At 42.2% G+C, this 22,318-nt stretch overlaps 1 protein-coding gene across 1 annotated transcript in view; it reads left to right on the top strand.

Moving 5' to 3' along the window:
• The window catches only part of MCF2 (MCF.2 cell line derived transforming sequence), a 75,241-nt gene extending 53,280 nt beyond the window's left edge, over positions 1 to 21,961 (top strand). The window contains exons 21-29 of the mRNA XM_043570027.1: positions 984 to 1,062; positions 1,605 to 1,671; positions 3,672 to 3,781; positions 6,161 to 6,273; positions 7,998 to 8,040; positions 9,071 to 9,176; positions 10,062 to 10,162; positions 15,108 to 15,235; positions 21,761 to 21,961. Coding sequence (XP_043425962.1) covers positions 984 to 1,062; positions 1,605 to 1,671; positions 3,672 to 3,781; positions 6,161 to 6,273; positions 7,998 to 8,040; positions 9,071 to 9,176; positions 10,062 to 10,162; positions 15,108 to 15,235; positions 21,761 to 21,961 — 948 coding nt within the window. The remainder of the gene's footprint in view (positions 1 to 983; positions 1,063 to 1,604; positions 1,672 to 3,671; positions 3,782 to 6,160; positions 6,274 to 7,997; positions 8,041 to 9,070; positions 9,177 to 10,061; positions 10,163 to 15,107; positions 15,236 to 21,760) is intronic.
• The last annotated feature ends 357 nt before the right edge of the window (positions 21,962 to 22,318 follow it).

Raw genomic sequence — 22,318 nt, 5'->3', positions numbered from 1 at the left:
GTGTGTACAGGGTGCTCTTGGTTTTGGGGGTAGATTCCCATGATTCATCGCTTCCATACAACACCCAGCGCTCATCCCCACAAGTGCCCTCCTCGATGCCCATTACCAATTTCCCACCCCCCCCCCATCTACCCTTAGTTTGTTCTCTGTATTTAAGAGTCTCTTATAGTTTTGCCTCCCTCCCTCTCTGTTTGAAACTATTTTTCCCCTTCCCCTCCCCCACAGTCTTCTGTTCGGTTTCTCAGGATCCACATAAGAGTGAAAACATATGGTATCTGTCTTTCTCTGTATGACTTATTTCACTTAGCATCACACTCTCCAGTCCCATCCACATTGCGACAAAAGGCCGTATTTCATTCTTTCTCATTGCCACGTAGTATTCCATTGTATATATAAACCACAACTTTTTTACCTATTCATCGGTTGATGGACATTTAGGCTCTTTCCATTATTTGGCCATTGTTGAAAGTGCTGCTATAAACATTGGGGTCCAAGTGCCCCTCTGCATCAGCCCTCCTGGATCCCTTGGGTAAATTCTTAGCAGTGCTATTGCTGGGTCCTAGGGTAGTTCTATTTTTAATTTTTTGAGGATCCTCCACACTGTTTTCCAGAGCGGCTGCACCAGTTTGCATTCCCACCAAGAATGACGGGCAAGAGGGTTCCCGTCAACGTTTATATTTTTAAAAGTACCCTCCTACAAAGGAAAAATAAGTTAGATTGTATTGTGCTTTTTCTCTGAGCATTATTTTTTTTTTTGCCTGAGCATTACTTTTTTAAGGGCGGTTTCAAAAGGGTTTTGACGATCTCATCTCATCTGATGGCTACCTACTTCTTAGAAATTTTAAGAATCAAATGGTAGAGTTTGAATTTGGTGGTTTGGGATGTAGATCATGTGTGATATACTCAGTTACATTTGTTTTGTCGTGAAGCGTTCTTTGTCAAAGGAAACCTGTCCTCTCCTCCTCCCTTTTGAAAATCTTTAGGCTCCGAATGTCGATGTGAAAATGACATGGTTAAAAGAGATAAGAAGTATTTTGTTCAAGCAACAGGAACTGATGACAGGTAATTTCAAGCTTGCATTCTTCAGAACAAGAAGTACAGTAACAGCTCATTGACTCCTGTTTTGGGATAATTTGTACCGGGAATGGGGCTGATATTTACTTTATACTATTTATAGTGAAACGGTTTGTTAAACTAATTAGTAGAAGACCAAGGTTCAAGGGGTTGTTTGAACTCTCTTGGTGAATGGACTTTACACTGGCAACTGAACTCCACTGCTTGAGAAGTAACACAGCAAACTAACTGTATTAACTCTAGGTCCTTCCCATGAGTGAACTCTGCCAGGGACCTCAAGTAATGTTCGCAGGGTGATGGTTACAGCTATAAACTTGAATTTCTCGATAAAATACTACGTAGTTCAGTCCTTTTCCATATTTCACATCCAGACCGGCCTTTTCCCCTGGTTATTTCCGGTCTGTGAAGGTTAATTTTAATGGGAATGGGGTGTGTGTGTGTGTGTACATGTATGTGCATGCGTGTGCATGATTCATGGAAGAAGTACAGCTTGTGAATGGTGCTCCCATAAGCTTTGTTTTCTTTCACAGCTAAAAAACGAAAGCAACACAATCAGTTAACACAACAGGATCAGCTTCCTACTCAGCAGATTGATGCGTAAGTGATTATTCTTTAAGAAATTATCACTCCTGCCGTCTTCTGTTTTCTGTATGTCCACGAGACACTGTTATTATAAAGTATCTCTGACATAAACTACCCTCTCTTTTAGGAGTAACTCATCAAATTCCATAAATACATCATCTTCTCAGCTCTATCCTTATACGTGGAGCCTAATGGTCCTTAATATTATCCTATTGTTTCTCTGGATGTTAAAAATAATAGGAGAGTTTGGGCTAATTTTTTTAAATGTTTCTTTATTTTTCAAGGAGAGAGAGATTGAAAGCATGAGTGGGGGAGGAGCAGAGAGAGAGAGAGACAGAATCCGAAGCAGGCTCCAGGCTCTGAGCTGTCAGCACAGAGCCCGACGTGGGGTTTGAACTCAGTAACTGTGAGATCATGACCTGAGCCGAAGTCGGACGCTTAACCGACTGAGCCACCCAAGCGCCCCAGAGTTTGGGCTAATTTTTATTTTATTTTATTCCTTCTTTCCATCTATCCATCTACCTCTTTATTGAGAGGATGTTCATCTATCTATCTACCTGTTTGTTTATTGAGAGAGAGAATGTGTGTGCGCACACGAGCACAGGAGGGGAAGAGGAAGAGAGAGGGAGAATCTCAGGCTGGTTCCACACCCGGCACAGAGGCCGATGCAGGGCTTGATCCCACGATCATGAGATCATGACCCGAGCCAAAATTAAGAGTGAGATGCTTAACTGACGGAGGCACGCAGACGCCCCTGGGCTAATTTTTAAACATGATTACAGATGCTTTGTCCTCAGTATATCCTGGAGGGAGTAGCGTGTTGGCAAACAATGGCTGCACTCGTGGCTTTCTGTTCAAAATGTTTTTGGTCACCTTCAATCTGATTGGAGAAAGAGAGTTGTAAGAGTAACCAAGGACCGGCAGTCACTGCTGCACAGAGGAAGAGCCACGCTGAAATAGAAAGATTCCTGATGGCATTATTTAAGCTCCTGGATCCATATGTGTCCAGTGTTAATCCTTAGACTTTCAGTTACAAGAGCCAATAAATTCCTCCTTTTATGGGACTTTTTTGTTTCCATTTTCCCAACTGTATTGCATTATAGTCGACAATTAAAAACGATATATATTTACAACTTGGCTTGATATACATACACGTTGTGAAATATTAATCCCAACCATCCTTTTGTGTGTGTCACGAGAGCATTAAGGTCCACCTCTTAGCAGGGGCGCCTGGGTGGCTCAGTCGGTTAAGCATCTTGCTCTTGATTTCGGCTCAGGTCATGATCTCACGGTTCTTGAGTTCGAGCCCCGTGTTGTCAGGCTCTGTGCTGGTGGCATGGAGCCTGCTGGGGATTCTCAATCAATCAATCTTTCTCTCTCTTTCTCTCTCTCTCTCTCTCTCAAAATAAATAGATAAACTTTGAAAAAATTATTTTTTTTTCCTTTTTTTTTTTTCTCCTTTTTTTTTTTTCAACGTTTTTTATTTTATTTTTTGGGACAGAGAGAGACAGAGCATGAATGGGGGAGGGGCAGAGAGAGAGGGAGACACAGAATCGGAAACAGGCTCCAGGCTCTGAGCCATCAGCCCAGAGCCCGACACGGGGCTCGAACTCACAGACCGCGAGATCGTGACCTGGCTGAAGTCGGACGCTTAACCGACTGCGCCACCCAGGCGCCCCTGAAAAAATTATTTTAAAAAAAGGTCTACCTCTCAGCAAATTTCAATCATATAATACAGCACATGCTAAGAATTTTAAACAATATGCCTGTCGTGGGCCCTGAAGGGAGTACATTTTTCCTTCTGTGTTAAAGAGAGATCCTGCTGGCTTGGATCAGCTTTTCTGATATTACTACCATTCCACGGGCTGAAATTCAGGGGGCGATCAGCTGGGTTTGAATGATTCTTAGAGCATGTTCCTAACGCACGAGATCAGTGGGAAAACGTCCATCTTTAATTTCTTGTGACTCTTAAAGCATATAAAAGCTCACTTGTTTTTACACACTTACTGTCTCAGAAGGCAACACGGATCCTTTATGGGTGCCGGGGAGACTGAATCAGAACACAGCAGCACTGTGGTGGACGTCCGGGAGACCGTCCCACTGGTTCAGGCCGAAGCGAACACAGGTATGCATAGTGGCCGTGGGAAGGTAAGACTCATGGCTGTGCACAGTGTTTCCTCCCGTTGTTAATTTGGAAAATCTTCCTGTCCGCTACCTTAGTATAGAGAAAGCAAAATTAACCCATTTTCATAAGGTCCTTTTGTTTTCCGCGTGCAAGATAACGCTGGCGGGCCCTGCCCCTTGGGTGTCAGAGCTGTGCCTGGACCAGTAGCATCACCATCACGTGGGAACTTTTAAGGAAGACAGACTCCCTGGGTCTGCCCCAGACCTTCTTAGTCAGAAACTCTGGGAGTGAGACCCAGCCATGTGTGATTTAACACGTTCTCTATGTGGTTCTTTTTTTTTTTTTAATTTTTTCTAATGTGTATTTATTTTTGAGAGAGAGGGAGACAGAGAGAGAGAGAGCATGAGTAGGGGAGGGGCAGAGAGAGAGGGAGACGCAGAATCGGAAGCAGGCTCCAGGCTCTGAGCCGTCAGCACAGAGCCCGACGCGGGGCTCGAACCCACAAACCGCGAGATCACCACCTGAGCCGAAGTCCGACGCTTAACCCACTGAGCACAGGGATGAGTGAAACATGTCCTGGCTTCAAGGAATGCACACTTCACTCACCATAGCTTTAATGAATAGAGAAGAGTCATTTACAGCTAGAATCTTTACTTATTTTTTTGCAAATTGTGTCATTTAAGCTGATTTCAAACAAGTTGGTTAATTCAACACCTATAACCCGGGCTGTGTGCCAGGAATTGTGCAAAGCTTTGGGCATACAGTCTGTTTAAGATGCACTCGGTTGTGGGGCACCCGGGTAGTTCATTCGGTTAAGCCTCTGATTCTTGATCTCAGCTCAGGTCTTGATCTCAGGGATGTGAGTTCAAGACCCACACTGGGCCCTGCACTGGGTGTGAAACCTACTTTAAAAAACAAACAAACAAAAAGATACACTCAGTTGCCATCCCTATGAAGCCAGGAGGGTAGAACGGTCATTTAAGAAGGAATTACTGTGTTATAATAGAGAAATATAATAGATTGCTGTAGAAGCACCTGGCAGGGTCATCTATACAACTCTGGGATAAACAGCATAGACTTTTCTAGAAAAATGCTTAAGAGAAATGCTTAGCAAATGTCTGATACTTGATACGTAAATAAGAAGGTCCTCAGTCCGGACGAGTTCTCTCCTAGTCGAAGAGAAACAAGCAATGGCAGCCTTGTTCAACTGAAAGTCACTTCCTTCAGGTCATCTATGCTGCGGCCCCTTGAACAGTCAGGATGAGGGCCTGGTACCGTTGCCTTCATTTGCCAGATGAGGAAACCAAGTTAGAGAAATTTGACGTGATTTTTCCAAGATAACATGAATGGTTTAGTGTGGCCAAGATGAGATTCTGTTAGTTCTCTGCCTGTATGAGATTATTTAATCTGTATCAATTCAATATATTTTTATTTTATTTTTTAATGTTTTTATTTATTTTATTTATTTTTTTTTGAGAGACACAGTGAGAGCTGGGGAGGGGCGGAGACAGAGAGGGACAGAGGATCGGAAGCAGGCTCTATGCTGTCAGCACAGAGCCCGATGCGGGCTCGAACTCACAAACCACGAGATCATGACCTGAGCCTAAGTTGGATGCTTAACCAACTGAGCCACCCAGGCGCCCCTTTAATTTTTTTTTAATGTATATTTATTTTTGAGAGAGAGACAGAGCGCGCTCATGAGTGGGGGAGGGGTAGAGAGAGAGAGGGAGACACAGAATCCGAAGCACGCTCCAGGCTCCGAGCTGTCAGCACAGAGCCTGACGCGGGGCTCGAACTCACGAACCGTGAGATCGTGACCTGAGCCGAAGTCGGACACTTAACCAACTGCACCACCCAGGCGCCCCTGATATATTTTATGAATTAAGCACCTCTTACATGCAGGACTCTTACGGATATACAATGTGTGACCCACAGTCTTTGCCTAGTAAGGAAGTAAGACAGGTCAGAGATAATAATATTATTAGGTAGGATGTTGTAAGTGCTGTTTGAGTAGGACCAATAGCAATTCCATAGAAAACAACTTTGGCGGGGATTATATTCTCTTCTCTATAATATTCTCTATGTTGAAAGGGTCAATATTCTCTGGAATGTTATTTAACTTATTAGTTTTAATAATTCTCCCACCAACTCCAACTTGCAACCATCCTAGGAAGTAACAGAAGTATATGACATCCCAGGCCCTTTCTGAAATATCAGAAATTCTAAACTAGTACCGTCTAATTGGAGGTGTTATTATATAAAGATACTGTTCTGGGCCATTGACGGTTATAGCCTTGATGACTGCAGTTAGTTTTACTTCACTCCCTGTGTTAGACCAGCACCATTAAGGAACTGCCCCCCTCCATGTTTTTCTTCTAGTTTGGACCCAGATGTCATCACCTGCAGAAATTTCTGAAGACCCTGAGGAGTGGTCAAGCAACTATTTCTATTCTTCTTATGATGACAATGAAGAGGAAGAAAGGCCCCTAATGGTCAGTAATGACATATGCAAGTAAATAAATGAAGAAAAACGGTTGGGGCAGTTTTACTGATGCAATAGTGAGGCACGCGGGGGCAGTCTTCCGTCCAGATCCTCGAGGCCGTTAGGTGTATTTCGTAGCCAAAAGATTTGAAACCAGTCTTACCGTGAACATTCATTAGTAAGCACTCCTCTCTGCCGGTAGAACCGGTTTGAGCTCCCTGTGGCGCTCTTGCTGAGGTTGATGGGACATCTGGTCTGTCAGTTCCGAGTCTCTGTACATGGACCAGTTTTCTCTCTCGTTGAACTTCACCCCTGTCTTCAATCGCAGCGGCGGAGATAAAATCAGAGAGCACAGGAGAGAGTCACGTCTACTTTAACGATCAGTTTCGATTCTAGATTGGAAAACCTAAGGAATAAACTTTACACGTATGAAACTCTTTGATAACATCTGGGGAGCGCATTTTTGTGGGTGGCCAAAACATGTGTCAGTGGTGCCACATCGGCCTGACGGAGCAAGGGAGCACCCCATAAAACTAAAAGTTTGTTTTAGAGTAAAAGTAACTTCTGGAAGAAATAGTGTGTGCTGTGGTTAGGATCCGAGCCGATTATTAGGAGAGGGGCAGTTAGGACTGTTTAGGGTTCTGTGTACAGTTTTCCGAGGTCAGCAGCTTGGAGGGTGGGAACACTCCCGTGGAGCGGACCTCTCCTCGGTGCCCTTCAGAGCAGCAAATGCAGTTGGGCCGTTCTCATGTTGGGCTAAGGGAGTTAGTGGTGTGGATAGTCACAGAGCTGCGTAGCGCCGACCCTGGAATGCTTTCTTTAAAAAGGTAACAGAATTAGGGGCGCCTGGGTGGCCCAGTTGACTAGGCATCTGACTTCAGCCCAGCTCATGATCTCGTTCGTGGGTCCGGGCCCCGCATCGGGCTCTCTCCTGTCAGTGCAGAGCCCGCTTCAGATCCTCTGTCTCCCTCTCTGTCTCCCCTGTGCTTCCTCACTCTCTCTCTCAAAAATAAATCAAACCTTCAAAAAAAGTAACAGTAGTCTTTCTCTGAATGCAACAGTGACCGTAATACATATTTGGACGGGAGTTTCCTTAATTAAATACTATCTGAGGACGGGAGAGAGAGTTCAGACGTGAGCAAAAATTCAGAGGAAGCCAGTTCGGGTTTAGATGTTTTCTGCAGATGCTCTGTGAAGGGCTCGTCAGGAGCTACCAAGGTGCTGAGTAAGCGCTTTCCCAGCCACGGTGGCAGAAAACGAAGCGTGTAGGCAGCGTGACTTTCATCACAGGGGATGGGGATGGAGAAGACCCTGTAAGCTCTGTCTCCTCGCCGTTATTCCCTGAGTTGCGCTACTAAGGAGAACATACGAGAGAGCAAAAAGTACTGCTCAAAAGATGTTTGGCCCGAGTGATGTGGGTATTGTTTTCAGGTTAATTCCTTGGCATGGGCAAAGAATCGATACCACGTGACTCTTTCGTTTAAAAGATTTTTAGTTACGGTACCCTTTTTAAATGCCCGTCTTCAATGGGTGAGCTGCTGTGCTGGAAAATTCCTCATCTCAGGGCACCTTTGGACTTGGGGAGCCTGGCAGGCTCCGACGGTGGAGCACGCGACTCTTGATCTTGGGGTTGTGAGTTCAAGCTCCGCATTGGGTTAAAATTCAAGAGATTACTTGAAAATAAATTCTTTTTTTTCTTTGTAAGTTTATTTATTTATGTATTTATTTTGAGAGAGCAAGCACGAGCCGAGGGAGGAGCAGAGAGAGAGAGAGGAGAGACAGAACCCCAAGCAGGCTCTGCGCTGACGTGAGGCTCGATGCCACGAACCACAAGATCATGACCTGAGCTGAAATCGAGAGTCGGGCGCTTAACCAACTGAGCCACCCGGGCACCCCGAGATTACTTAAAAATAAAATCTTTAAAAAAAGAATACTTCTGGACTTGAAAATTATTTCGTCTCTCTCTACGTTGTAGCAAAGTGCAATCAGTGGGCCTTAGATAATTTATTTAGCTTCTTAATGAGTCAAGCTCACATGATAGCTGTCAAAAGATTAAGGCCAAGTTAAGCACAACAGTATGGTTTAATGTGCTTTTATTGGACCCAGAATGTCTGTGTTCATTACTTTTACCTGTGCAAAATGATACAGATCCCAGAAATCCTTTTGAGGGTGTTAGTGAGTCTTTGCTTAGGGCTGCTGCCTTTTGTGTGTGTCTAGATAAATTTTCCATGGGAGCAGTTTACAAGTAACCGTATTGAAAAATTAGTTTCACACTGGGTTTTTTTTCTGGGTTTATGCTTTTTTTTTTTTTTTAAAGTTTATTTATTTTGAGAGAGAGGCGGGGGGAGGGGCAGAGAAAGAGGAACAGAGAGAATCCCAAGCAGGCTCTGGGCTCACAGCGCAGAGCCCGATGCGGGGCCTGAGCTCACGAAACTGTGACATCACGACCTGAGCCGAAATCAAGAGCCAGACGCCTAACCGACGGAGCCACCCAGGTGCCCCGTGGGTTTGTGCTTATAATTCATAGAAGTTAAAGTCATCGTGCTCTGTTAGTTTCTGTGTAGCTCGTGCTCTACTTCTCCTTGTTGCAAATAAAAATGAATTCTTCAGGCTCCATAAGGCCATGTTCTGCTTTTTCTTCCCCCATCACAAACGGTTCCGTGTTTGCTCATCCCCGCTGGGCTGCTGTAGCCACCACTATTCCCACTGAAGAGTGAATTCTTTATGTCATAGCGCATGCAGTTACCCAGGCCGTTTTATAGTCAAATTTGTAATGTGATCTTTCAAAACAACCTTATAGTCTCCAGGCAATTACAAAGCCCTAGCAGATGGCAGGAAGAGAGGCCCAGAAGACCTCCTGATCAGAAATGGAGATGTCTTTCAGTTTCTCCATGAAGATGCCGAAGGTCAATGGTAAGTGTGTTCTCAGTGCTTATGATGACCTTTGCCGGGGGCACATGCATATCTAATCAAATGTTCCGCTTTACTTGTATCTTTGTTATACAGTCCCAAGAAGCAGAAATATCACATTTCTTATCAGTATCTCATTTTCATTGCTTCAGCTATGCCTATATAGCTCACTGAAAGGAATGTTAACCTTTGGTGAGTGAAACATGCTTTGAAAGAATGAAATGCTATGAGTCTGCATGCTCTTTTGTGGTTTACCCTTGGCTCAGACATTTCAACTGAGAGACCTGGCTTTGTAATGGCTACAGACCCCACTACATTTGGTCGTTGAAGTCACTCATTAACTCATCTCATTTTTAATGAATGCCTACCAGTGTGTGCCAGGATCCATGCTTTGCTACTTTACGACACAGTCACCTTCTCTTTGTCAATTCACATATTGACTTTTTAGTCCTACCATTCTACTCTAATGCATTTGACTTCACTTAGCACCGATTGCCAAGATGGTTCTGCCGAATATACGGTGTAATTATAGAGAGTCCAAAGCAGGAAGGAAATCTTGTTTGGGAGAGGACTGAGTGAACGAAACTTCCATAAGTCTTTTGGAACTTTGCTATGAAATGATTGTTGTCTTCACTGTGCCCATGACTTTAGCTGAAAGGCTACATGGAGTGTGTACTTTGACTCTAAAGGTGGACGAGTACAGGCCAGGGTGAAAAGTAATGACGGATCATTAAAGTAATCAGCATTTTTGCTAGTAACCTAAGTCCCTTGTAGGTCACTCACAGGACTCAAGCACAGTGTCATGAAGGTCATTGGATTACATGTGGTTTTTGTGGTTGTCGTTACCGTATTTTACCACTGTTGGCTACTAATTCATTTATCGTTTAGGTTGGTGAAAAATCTAAACAGAAGAAAAGAAGGTCTGATTCCCGGGAACACTTCGCAGATTTTAATTGGTGACTATAGGTTTCGGAATGCCAAAGTTACAGGTATAATATGAACAGACTGTATACTGTTTGTTTAAAGGCTAGCAGTTCTAAAGCTTCACCAAGGATGCAGTCGACATAGGCAAGAAGTTCTCTGCACTTAGAAATAGAGCTGCAAGCATATTATGTTGGCTAGGATTTTATTTTATTTTTCCTTTCATAGCTTTAAAATAATGAAGAAAGATTTTTAAAACATGTTACACTTTTCCCTACGAGGGTGACTGGTATGGAAGAGAGTCTCAGATACCAAGGTGTCTTGTAAGAGATCCTTCAGAACTAAATACTGATGATGTGCTTTTAAAGTACCAGCCTTATACTGTCCAAGAACGCTTTACCAGTGTATTTCACTCAGTTCTGAGTATGTTGTTTCCTTCTGTTAGCTTTCGGCCACATACACACACACACACTCGTGTCTGTGTCCAAGACGTAATATATGAAGGTAGCATAAAGTAATGAGTGCTGACCTAATATTCCCTTCTATTAACCCTACACTTAATACATAAAATTTCTGTATTTGAAAATAAACCAGTATTCTTCTACATTTTCCCCCTAAGTAATACTGAGCTCTCTATCAAAAGGTATCACCAAAAAAACCCCCACGAAAACACAGACTTTTTGTGAACATTATTATCATATGCACATATTTCCTTTGAATTCCTAGTTTGGGACTTGTAATAGAATTCTCAGTTAGAGAGAGGTCTAACCTAATTCTCAAGGTCGTGAGTTCAAGCCCCACGTTGGGGATAGAGATTAGATGGTGTAGAGATTAAATGGTATAGAGGTTGGGTATAGAGATTAAATAAATAAAGGTCACTTCTTGTTTGCTTTTTTAGGTACCCTAAATCTGGGTCACCTTTTAGAGTTTTTCCTCACCGGTTGTTGAATTATTTAGATAATTATTGAATGATTTACATAATTAGTAATCAGGAGAGTCTGACATATCTGAACTAGTTGACATTTACTTAAAACCTGCACCCAACGACTGTAGAATACACCATTATTTTTTAAGTGTACATGGAACATTCACCAAGATAGATCATATGCTGGGTCATTACAATAAGTCCCAATAAATTTCAGAAGACTGTAATCATATAAAGTCTTAAAAAGCATTAGAAATGGATGTCCGTGGATCTCTGGGTGGTAAGCAACGCACCTCCAAGGAACACGTGGGACAAAAAAGAGAGCACAAGAGAACTTAGAACTATTTCAAATTGGATGTTCAGATACTTGTATTACAAACTTAAAAGTCACCGTGATTCACCATATGAACGTAACAGAGGGGGAAATTATGTCATCGTTTAAATAGCTGACAAGAGTCCATATTCATCTGTGATAAAAACTCTGACCAGACGAATAAAGGGAATTTCCTCAATCTGATCATGTACACTCATGAAGAACCACAACTAACATCATACTTAATGGTGAAATATTGGAAGCCTTCGCCCTGAGATTGGGAACAAGCCAAGGATATTCACTCTCACCATTTCTATTATAGCCATTTTCATAACTCAAGATAAAGAGAGAACAAAATGAAGGGAAGAGGCAGCGCCGTCATGCCGAGCAGATCACATATTTGTACAAAACCATAAGGAACCTCTACACAAAAAGACCCTAGTAGAAGTAATAAAATTTTATAAGGCCATAGTGTACAAAATCATTATACAAAATAAACTGTAATTCTCGATCCTAGCCACAGAGAATTGAAAAAACTGTGATTTCAAAAAACAATACCATTTACATTAGTAATATAAAATGTAAAATAAATAGGGATAAATCTAACAACAGATGTCTAAGCCTTCTATACTGACAACCACGAATCACTGCTGAGATATATATAAGAGAACTTAATAAAGGGGAGGGAGAGATACCATGTTTAAGGATTGGAAATCACAGTGTTGTTAAGAAATCTCAGTGTTGTTAAGAAATCCATTGTCCCCTGGGGCACCTGCATGGCTCAATCAGTTAAGTGTCCAACTCTTAGTTTTGGCTCAGGTCATGATCTCACGGTTCATGAGTTCAAGCCCTCACTGGGGCTCTGACAGTGCAGAGCCTACTTGGGATTCTCTCCCTCTCCCTCTCCCTCTCTCCCTCCCTCTCTCTCTCCCTCTCTCCCTCTCTCCCTCTCCCTCCCTCTCTCTCTCCCTCTCCCTCTCTCTCTCTCTCTGTCCCTATTCTACTTTTGCTTTCTCACTCTGTCAAAATAAACTTTAAAAAAATCCATCGTCACCCAATTGACCTATAGAGTTCACGCACTCAAAATCTGAGTATTAAAAAAAATGCAGGTTTATTCTAAAATGCATATGGATGGGTGCCTGGGTGGCTCGGTCAGTTAAGCGTCTGATTCTTGATTTTGTCTCAGGTCATGATGTCATGGTCGAAGATCGAGCCCTGCATCAGGCTCCACACTGAGCGTGGAGACTGGTTAAGATTCATTTTCTCTCCTTCTCCCTCCCCTCCGCCTCTCTCCCCGACTCATGTTCTCTCTCTCTCAAATAAAAAAAAATGCATATGGAAAGGCAAAAAATCCAGAACAAAAGAATCTCAAAAATCTGGAGGACTTACATATCTGATTTCAGGACTTACTATAAGGTTATAGTAACAAATGCGATGTGGTATTGATGTAAATGTAGAAAGATATAGAGATTTCTAAAATGGATCCACATGCACATAATCGAAAAATGTTCAATCAAGGTACCGAGCCAGCCGGATGGGGAAAGGCAGGTTGTTTTAACAAGCGGTGCTTGAGCAACTGGGTATCCGTATCGGAGAAGAAATGAACCTTCATCCGTACATCTCATACCGTATACAAAAAGCGGTTTGAGTTGGATCATAGACCTGAACATAAAACCCAGAGTGAAAGCTTCTGAAATCTGAAAGCACAGGACAATATCTTCATAACTTCAAGTAGTTAACAGTTTCTTTCTTTCTTGCATTATACGAGGCAGAAGAAGCACTAACTATAAAAGAAGAGTATCAAATAGAAACCTTGCACATGCTGAATTGAAAGTTGCACATACAACTGTAAAAATTTGAATCTGTTAGAATAAGATAAAATCTAAGATACTAAAAGCCAACACTTTCAGAAGTCAGATAGTTGTACCGAATCACATTTCCCCCCAGATTTCACTGATTCCATCTGCTACATTGAAAAGTTTGAAAATCAACATGGCCAGCTTTCTGCTAACTGCTTTATGCTTATTTAAATGATTGACGACAGGGGCGCCTGGGTCGCTCAGTCGGTTAAGCGTCCGACTCTTGATTTCGGCTCAGGTCATGATCTCCCAGTTCATGAGATCGAGCCTGCTTAGGATTCTCTCTCCCTCTCCCCACCTCTCAAAAAAAAATAAAATAAATGATTCATGAGAGAAGAAATACAGGAGTCCCTGAAAGTACATGCTGGAGAAGCTGTTGAAAGTAACGTATATAAATCATTTTTTATGAAGCAGTTCAAAAACCAATAAAGCCATGTGTGTATTGGAAAATAATGGCATTTCTTGTGCTCCGGTCTCCAAGATTCAAAACTGAAAACACCAAGTATGTTCATGTAGCTTCCATATATATAATACAGGAAGACTTGGTAGGTTTTCCATCATCTGTATCATCATTTTAAATGTAGAGCCAGATTGCCCTCATACTTAATTCGGGACAAAGTTAATTACATTACATTTCAGCTAACTGAACTGTGGGACACGTAAAATTACATATTCGATTAGCTTTAATTTGAAGTGATTCCATGACTGTAACCAATCACCGTAGATTCAGTGTGTGTCACTACCCTTTGGAAAGCACGTGGCCGAACAGCTCACATTGGCTTTGGGCCAGTGCTTGTTTGCCAGACGGCAAAGGGCTTACTCTGTGTTTGTTAACGTGTATGCTTTAGTTGGCAAAAACCGCATTATCTTTTCTAGTTCTTTTAATTTTCTACCGTACGCATAGTTTTCCAATAGCCTTTTCTTTGTTTCATGCCATCAGGAGGGTAGAAATGTAACGTATTGATAGATCACCAGCACTTAAAGCATTTAGTGCTCTCAACGCGGTATGCTACTGGATCCAGGCTCTAGGTCCCCTTGGTCCCTATTCTCTAGAAAGTTCTGACTTCACACCTTTTGAGAGCATGTATGCCTTTCCCATCACGTGCATTTATGACTTAAGTCCTTTGACACATTAATACTCATTGGTAGATTTTTGTTGAATGCTATAATATCAAGTGGTCTGGATTGAGATCTACCCTTGTGACACCGCATGGAGCAAAATAGTGTATTGTGGCCTACAAAAATTGAATGTGTGCCAGTTAGTGGGTTAGGAAATTACAGTTGACCACACAGGCAACTGTCGGCAGCACTTAGGTTTAAAGATAGATACGAGGCTATCTTATTTGGAATCTGGCAAATACAGGGTAAACATCTCTTTGATACTTACGTGCTTAACATGTTTCCTGTTATCTATATGCACACAAGCATAACTCATATAATATTTATGAAATCCGGTTGTAGGAGATGTGAATTCTGTTTATTTTGCTGCCAGTAAAGCTATGCCATTCATAAACTAGATGGCTTCAAGAAATAATCTTGTACCAGAATAACACCTTTCGTAGTGAAATAAACAAGCAAGAGACATCACCTTTGGATTTAGGATGCACCTTTTGAATCCTCACGTTGATCATTCTTCATTATTTTGTAGCTGCTGCTCTGAGTAACACAAGGAAACTAAGTTCCCCTTGAATGAAAGGAGAATGAACAGACTTTTCGAAATAAGATTTCCTTTGGAGGTGTGAACTAGATTATATTTCTTAAAAGCGTTACAGATACATAGCACAAGAGTCAGGATGATCTGTGCTGCCCATGACACTCACAGAATTTCCTCAGGACTGAGAAGGACTTCGTCATTCGCAGTTTGTCTCATTCTTGCAAGAATCATCTTCACACCTTCCGCCCCCCCCCCCCCTCAGGTGACAAGTGCAGGTTACTTCGCTTCCAAGTAGGGTTTTCCACGGCACGCATTCGGACTCCATCTAAAACCCAGAGATCAGTCACTCGGAACATTTCCAGGCAAAACGCTTTCCCTGTAATGTTCGGGGTAACTTTTCAGTAACAAAACAAAACGAAATTCCAAAGAGAGAAGAGAGATAACCAGAGAGTTTAAACCCCTTTGCGGGCTGATGGTTTTATTTCATTATTTACTTCTGTTACCTGTGGGACTCTAACGTCCCAAAGGGATGTGTTCTGAAGGACCTCTTTTGCACTTTGACTGGTATTAGGGTTGACAGAGCTGTCTTACGGCTCTGGAAAGATCCAAAGCCAAACATCCTGTGGTTAGGATGTGTTGAAGTTTACATTTTACGCATTGAAACTTGGATACACGTGTCACAGCTTTAAGTGAAAGACTCCTATTTGTACAAGAGGTGTTCCTGGTACAAAGCTCTACGTTTCCAGTGTCTTCACTTGCTTTTGCGTTTTGTAGAAAAAGCAGTTCTGGTAAAGGTGTTCTTAAGTTATATTGTGTCTCTTCCTAGGGTTTTTTTTTGTGGGTTTTTTTTGTGTTTTTTTGTTTTTTGGGTTTTTTTTTTTTGGTGATCCGTGTAGAGATGTCTTTCTTCTAAATATGTAAAAAGCGTGACCACTCGCTTTAAAGCCCAGGGCCAGCTTGTGCATGCGGTGTTGAATTTATGCTTGGAGCATTTTCTTTTACGGACCACTGAAGACAATGGTTTGAAATTGCTGCCTTTTGAATCCCGGGTTGTGAGTTTTCCTGTCAAGTTGGCACATTAGGCGCATGGTTTTTGATTATTGGTTTTACGATAAACACCACAATAACTATATTAGACATAAATGTATCTTTTAAGTAGGTTTATGTGTCATGTTAAGATCATAGTTAATGCCAGTGGTATCATTTGATGTAACAGTCTGTATGACAAACCGATTGTATTTTATTCAAAGGTACCCGCAAATTATAAGTCTTCGAATGTCCAATTTGCCGAATTTATGATGATTGATGTATAACTCGCTCATGAAAATGCCCATAAATGTGATGTTTCGCTTAATGCTTCTACGACAATAACAACAACAAAATGAGACTAAAGCACGTTTCTCTTGAGTGCTGACCCTGTGGTTAGAAGACACAGCTAGGAGATAAAATTTTTGATTGATGATGCCCCTCTGCACAAAACGTCTTCATTTTTAGGGTATTAAACTAGCGATTTTAATCCTTTAAGACGATACTGAGTTCTGTAGTTTCAAACATACAGTTATAGTCTTTTAATGTCTTAATCACTGTACAATGAATGCTACATTTGTATATGTATTTGTACATGGAAATGCACTGTATTAATTTTATTGGGCTATAAATGTGTGTTACTATAAAACATAGCAGCAATTTCCCTTTAAGTCTTCAAAATTTAATTACATTGTAAATGTACTTACAATGTAAATGTACTTGTGTTAATTCCACATTAAAAATATTCGACCTTAAATTTAGTCGTGTATTTTTTTCAGTTTAGTATAGTATCAATTATATGTTGAACCCTCCTTTCCTCTCCTTTATTAGCGACACCCGAAAGATACCAGAGGTATTTTGAGTTAAATGTCGACCTTCAGGTTCGTCATAATGCGGTAATAAATAAAACAGTGAGAATTAGCCTCATGGTAGCCAGATACAATAGAACAGAGAAGAGAAACCAGAAACAAAGTCTTACACATATGGAATTTGCTGTATTATTGGATGTAGCATGGCATGTGGGGAAATGGGGGACTGTTTAATAAACAATGCTAAGAAAATGGGGAAAAATAGATGTTTACCTTGAGCCTTGCTTCATAATTCCCTGAGAGACAGAGATGGAGAGATCTGACTAGAACTAGGATAAAATGTTGTGCTCAAAAAGTTTCTTCTTCCAGGGGTGCCTGGCTGGCTCAGTCAGAAGAGCATGTGACTCTTGATCTCAGAATCGTGAGTTCAAGCCCCATGTTGGGTGTAGAGATTACTTAAATAAAGAAGAACTGACTTTTTTTTTTTTTTCTAGGGCTCCTGGGTGACTCAGTCGGTTAAGTGTCTGACTCTTGATTTCGGCTCGGGTCGTGGTCTCACGGTTCATGAGTTCGAGCCCCACATCGGGCTCTGTGCTGATGGTGTGGAGCCTGCTTGGGATTCTCTCTGTCTCCCCCCTCTCTCTGCCCCTCTCCCACTTGCAATGTGTCACTCTCTCAAACTAAATAAACTTAAAAACAGTTTCTTCCCCCAGGATAGCTGTAAGTGAGGTTTCAGGGGTTAGATGGATAGCCACATTGGTGAGTGGATATTTCTACACTCTGAAAAAAATCTGCTTCCATATCATGGAGCCCAAGGAAACCCGGAAAACAGCTAGATCTCTGAGATGGTTTTCTGAACCATTGTTTTTGCAAAGGGCACCTAGTTGGGTTCACCAGACTTCACCTCTTCCAAAGCCCACTAGGGAACCAGAACTTTGGGCTTAACATAGAGAAGGAACAAAAATCTATCAAGTTGGTTCAACTGAATCTTCTGTTTTTTAAAAACTGAGAGATGTTTCAGATGCCTCAGTGAGCATCTCATCGCACAACGAAACATTTCTTTTGCCTTTACATTTACTTTGAGTTTTTTTTTGGGCAAGTGCTTTCAGTGAACTAGTTAGAAAGAAGCTAATCTCCAAAGAGCTCCTTGCAAATTAAAATGGGTATTCCAGTTTTTATTCCGATGTTGGCTGAAGAGTAAACGTTATTGGTGACATTTCCAAAATTGCGTATGAATCTCATGGAGTTGTTATGAAAGCCATCCTGACATCTGGGCTCTAGTATTCTCTTAAGAAGCGAGGACATTTCTGAGTATATTTTTGCAAATGTAAGGGAGTATAATGCTTCACTGGAAGAGAAATTAGTGATTCTGTTTGGGGCTTGGTCAGAAATCAATCCAGTTTCACTCAATAGACTTTCTCTGAGAAAAATGCTCATTATTAATAGGTATTAGAACATAGGAACCTGCTTCCCCTAGGGGCAGTAAACTCGAGAGTGCTTAACGAATCAAGTCTCAAGCAAGTAATTGTCAAAGCAAGTTATTTTTTATCACATTTTGGTACACTTCCCTACATTGATTTGAAATGGTCAGTTTGCGATTGGTTTCATGGGGCCTGCCCAAGGCCAGCAAAACGCTTAGGAACAAACCAGTGTTGGGGCGCCTGGGTGGCTCAGTCCGTTAGGTGTTGAACTTCAGCTCAGGTCATGATCTCACAGTTGGTGGGTTCGAGCCCGTGTTGTGCTCTGTGTTGACAGCTCGGAGCCTGGAGCCTGCTTTGGATTCTGTGTCTCCCTCTCTCTCTGCTCCTCCCCGACTCACACTCTGTCTGTCTGTCTCTCTCTCAAAAATAAATAATAAACATTAAAAAAAAAAGGAACCAGTGTTAAAGAGAAAACTTAAACCCTTTGTACTGTTGAAAAGAAAATCAGTAGAAGTGACAATAGGCTTTCCTTTTTAGTTCAAAATGTATTATATATATTAAAGCTCATGCATGATATATTTAGGTCTTCAGTTTTGCTTTGCACTTAGCGAGCGCCTATCCGATGTTTGTTGATCACCTCATTTTCACACGTACAAATTAGCGCACTAAATTCTGGGGAGATGGTTTCAGCATATGACCTCCAGATAGGACTATTAACGTGTATTGAGAACAGCCAGTGAAGTTGGACTTCATGAAGATGTATTCCTTCAGCTAAATGAACTAGTTTTAAAATACCTGAATTCAGTGCAAAACAGCCATCTTACATACCGGAATTAGTACCTTAGAAATCTACCTGGATTCTGAAAACACCAAGCGCTGGGGCGGGGGAGGGGGTGGGATGTGAAGCAAGAATTCTTACCCGGTGCTACCGGGAGCATAAACTGGTGCAACACTTCGGTAACAATTTTCCAATAGTAAGCAAAGTTGAGATGAGTACTGTATAACTTAGCAGTTCCGTTCCTAAATATCTGCCCCAGAGAAACACACGCGTGCTTGAGATGTGTCCCAGAATGTTCATAGTAGCACAGTACAAAATTTGGAGACAACAGGAATGACCTTGAACAGAAGAATGGAATATTGTGGAATATTCTACAACAAAATACTGTGTAGAGGTTAAAAGGAAAGATCTAGAGGGGGCGCCTGGGTGGCTCAGTCGGTTGAGCGTCTGACCCTTGATTTCAGCTCAGGTCATGATATCAGGGGCGTTGGGATTGAGCCCTTTGTTGGGGTCTGCACTGTGTGTAGCCTGCCTGGGATTCTCTTTCTCTCTATCTGTCTCTCTCTCTCCCCCTCCCTCTGCCTGTCTCTCCCCTCCCCCCCCCACTTGCATGCTCTCTCTCTCTCTAAAATAAAATAAAAAAAATATATATATATAAGCTCAGGGCACCTGTGTGGCTCAGTTGGTTGAGCATCCGACCAGGGCATGATCCCTGATTTCTGCTCAGGGCATGATCTCCCAGTCGTAGGATCGAGTGTGGAGCCTACTTGAGATTCTCCCTCTCCCCCTCTCTCTTTCTTTCTCTCCGCACACCCCCCCCCATTAAAAAAATTAAAAAATAAAAGATCTAGAGCTATGCTGTCATCAATGAATCTCACAGGAAACTGCAGGATAAATATGATACCATTTGTATAAAGTTTTAAAAGATGTGTACTTTTAATGGGTAAAGTAAAAGTATATGCTGGATGATGATGAACATCAAATTAAGGTTGGTAGCTGAGGGTCGGGGACAGAGAAGGAATGGATGGGTATTCATACGTGGGAGCTCATGATGTTATTCTCTATACATTTTTATGCATCCAAAACATTTTATGCTGTAGAAAACTATGCTCACTTTAATTCAGTACTGAAAAAGTGCAATATAATGTCTTATCCCCTGATGACTGAAATGTAGTGAAGCCCTGCCTCAAACTTCTGTTCCATACATCCCTGTGCAGATTTTTTTTTAAATTTTCATTAATGTTTATTTTTGAGAGAGAAAGAGAGAGAGACAGAGCATGAGCAGGGGGAGAGGCAGAGAGGCAGACACAGAATCCCAACCAGGCTTCAGGCTCTGAGCTGTCAGCACAGAGCCCAAGGTGGGGCGTGAACCCATGAAGCTCAAGATCATGACCTGAGCTGAAGTCAGACGCTTAACTGACTGAGCCACCCAGGCGCCCCAGGGATTATTATTATTATTTTAAATCTTACATGCTGGCTGAGAACTCTCTTTGTCAAGAACTGTCAAGAACTCTTTTCCACTCTATTCCATTTGTAAATATCATACAAATTACCGTGAACGAGCTTACCAGCAGAAAGCTGAGCACAGAATAAACCTTTGTCAACTTACCACTGTGTGAATGTGTTATATAGGAGAAATATTTGCATTTAAGGAACGTTATGTTTTCTTTGACTACATAAAGTACCTGTTGCTCTCTGAGAACAATTTTAAAGGTCTGATTTTTTAGGCTTTCTAGCTTGTGAATATTATGCTTTCTTAAGTAACTTCTGTATTTTAATTCACAGTATTATTTAGTGCTCCCTTACAGCAATAATTGAGTAGCAGGACTGTAAAAATGAAGACTTTTTAGTCAAATAATTAGATTGCACCCACTGGTAGGTTAGTAAATGTTAAACAACTGGGTCTCTTTAAGAAACAAACAGGGCATGATCTCACGGTTCGTGGGGTTTGAGCCCCTCGACAGCATAAATCACGGGACCACTTTATCGTTATGAGGTCAGTGCTTAAGCCACTTCCCGGTTACTGATCTGGAGAAGTCACAGAGGACTGCATTTTTAAAAGTTTAAGAATGACAGCATCCAGGAGATTTGCTATTTCAGCAAATTTTTATAGATTAAGATCCCATATTTAACATTGCAATGAAGCAACCTTTTGAAAAGAAGTCTTTGGAATCAGGAATATCCCTGTCCTTATTTCTACCCTTCTCTTAACCAACTGGGAAAACTCCTACCGAAGTGAAACGATCTGGCAGGGCATTCGAAATCCTACTGTTGTTCTGTAAGGGTGTGGAGAAAATGCTGTGGCCCTGTTCCAGAAGCCATTGCTTCTTTATATCTATATATCTATATCTATATCTGTATCTCTATCTCTATCTCTATCTATATCTCTATATCATCTATATGTATCATCTATATGTATCTATATATATCATCTATATCTGTATATATCTCTATATATCTCTATATCTATCTATATCTATATCTCATCTATATCTATCTATATCTATATATCTATCTATCTCTGTATCTCTATCTCTGTCTCTCTGTGTCTATATATCTACATATCATCTATCTATATCTATATGTATATCTATTTCTATAGATAAAAGAATCTGCGTCCTACTCTTCTTTCTGGTAACTTTTCCCATGCTCGAGGCTGAAATAACTGCAAATCTCAACGCAAGCCCTAAGTTCAAGGCTAGGGTGGGAAAAGGTCTGCCTCGAAACTACCGTCGGAGAAAATGAGTAGAGTGGCCGGCGTGCCCGGACTGGTTGAAAGGGGCAGAAATTCCAGTCTTTTACCCCCCTGGGACTCCTTCGGCAGCCTCCGCGGTTTGCAGAACACGTTGATTTGGGGGGCTTTTAACCATGAGATTTCTAGCCGGCCTTAGCTTCGGATTCAAGAGGAGCCCCGGTTCCCGAGGGCGTGGCTCAGACGGGCCTGGGGGCGGCTGAAGCCGGCCTCCTGGTCCCCCACAGCTGCTCTGCGTGGGGAGAAGTTCGGCTTCTGCGGGCCTCTCAGCTTCTGGAGTGGTCCGCCGTGGCCCGCTGGGTCTTAGCCGGCACAGCTGCAGTCAATTGAATCGAAACGTTGCCGAATGCCTGCGTGCCGGAGGACACCGACGAACCTGTTCTAGAAGTCGCGTGTCACATCTGGAAGGCCCAGTGTGCACGGCCGGGCTAGAGGCTAGAGCCCAGCCCCGCGGGTCTGTCCCACACGTGTTGTGTCACCGAATGCCTGCTACGAGGCAGCGGCCGCAGCCGCAGTGTGCCGCTCTACCTTCCGGACGACCTGTTGGCCTTGATTTGGTCACCTGCAGATGTCCCCGGCTGCCCTAAAAACAGCCGGCTGTCTGAAAGCTCTATAGAGTGGGGGACCTGAGTTCGAGTCCTGACTCCTCCAGCGTGTTCCTCTGGGCCCGGCCTTATCTTGGCCTCC

The sequence above is a fragment of the Prionailurus bengalensis genome, chromosome X, assembly GCF_016509475.1.
Source record: "Prionailurus bengalensis isolate Pbe53 chromosome X, Fcat_Pben_1.1_paternal_pri, whole genome shotgun sequence".
Lineage (NCBI taxonomy): Eukaryota > Metazoa > Chordata > Mammalia > Carnivora > Felidae > Prionailurus > Prionailurus bengalensis.
The sequence above is the reverse complement of the archived record's forward strand: the minus strand, read 5'-3'. Positions and strand labels throughout refer to the sequence as shown.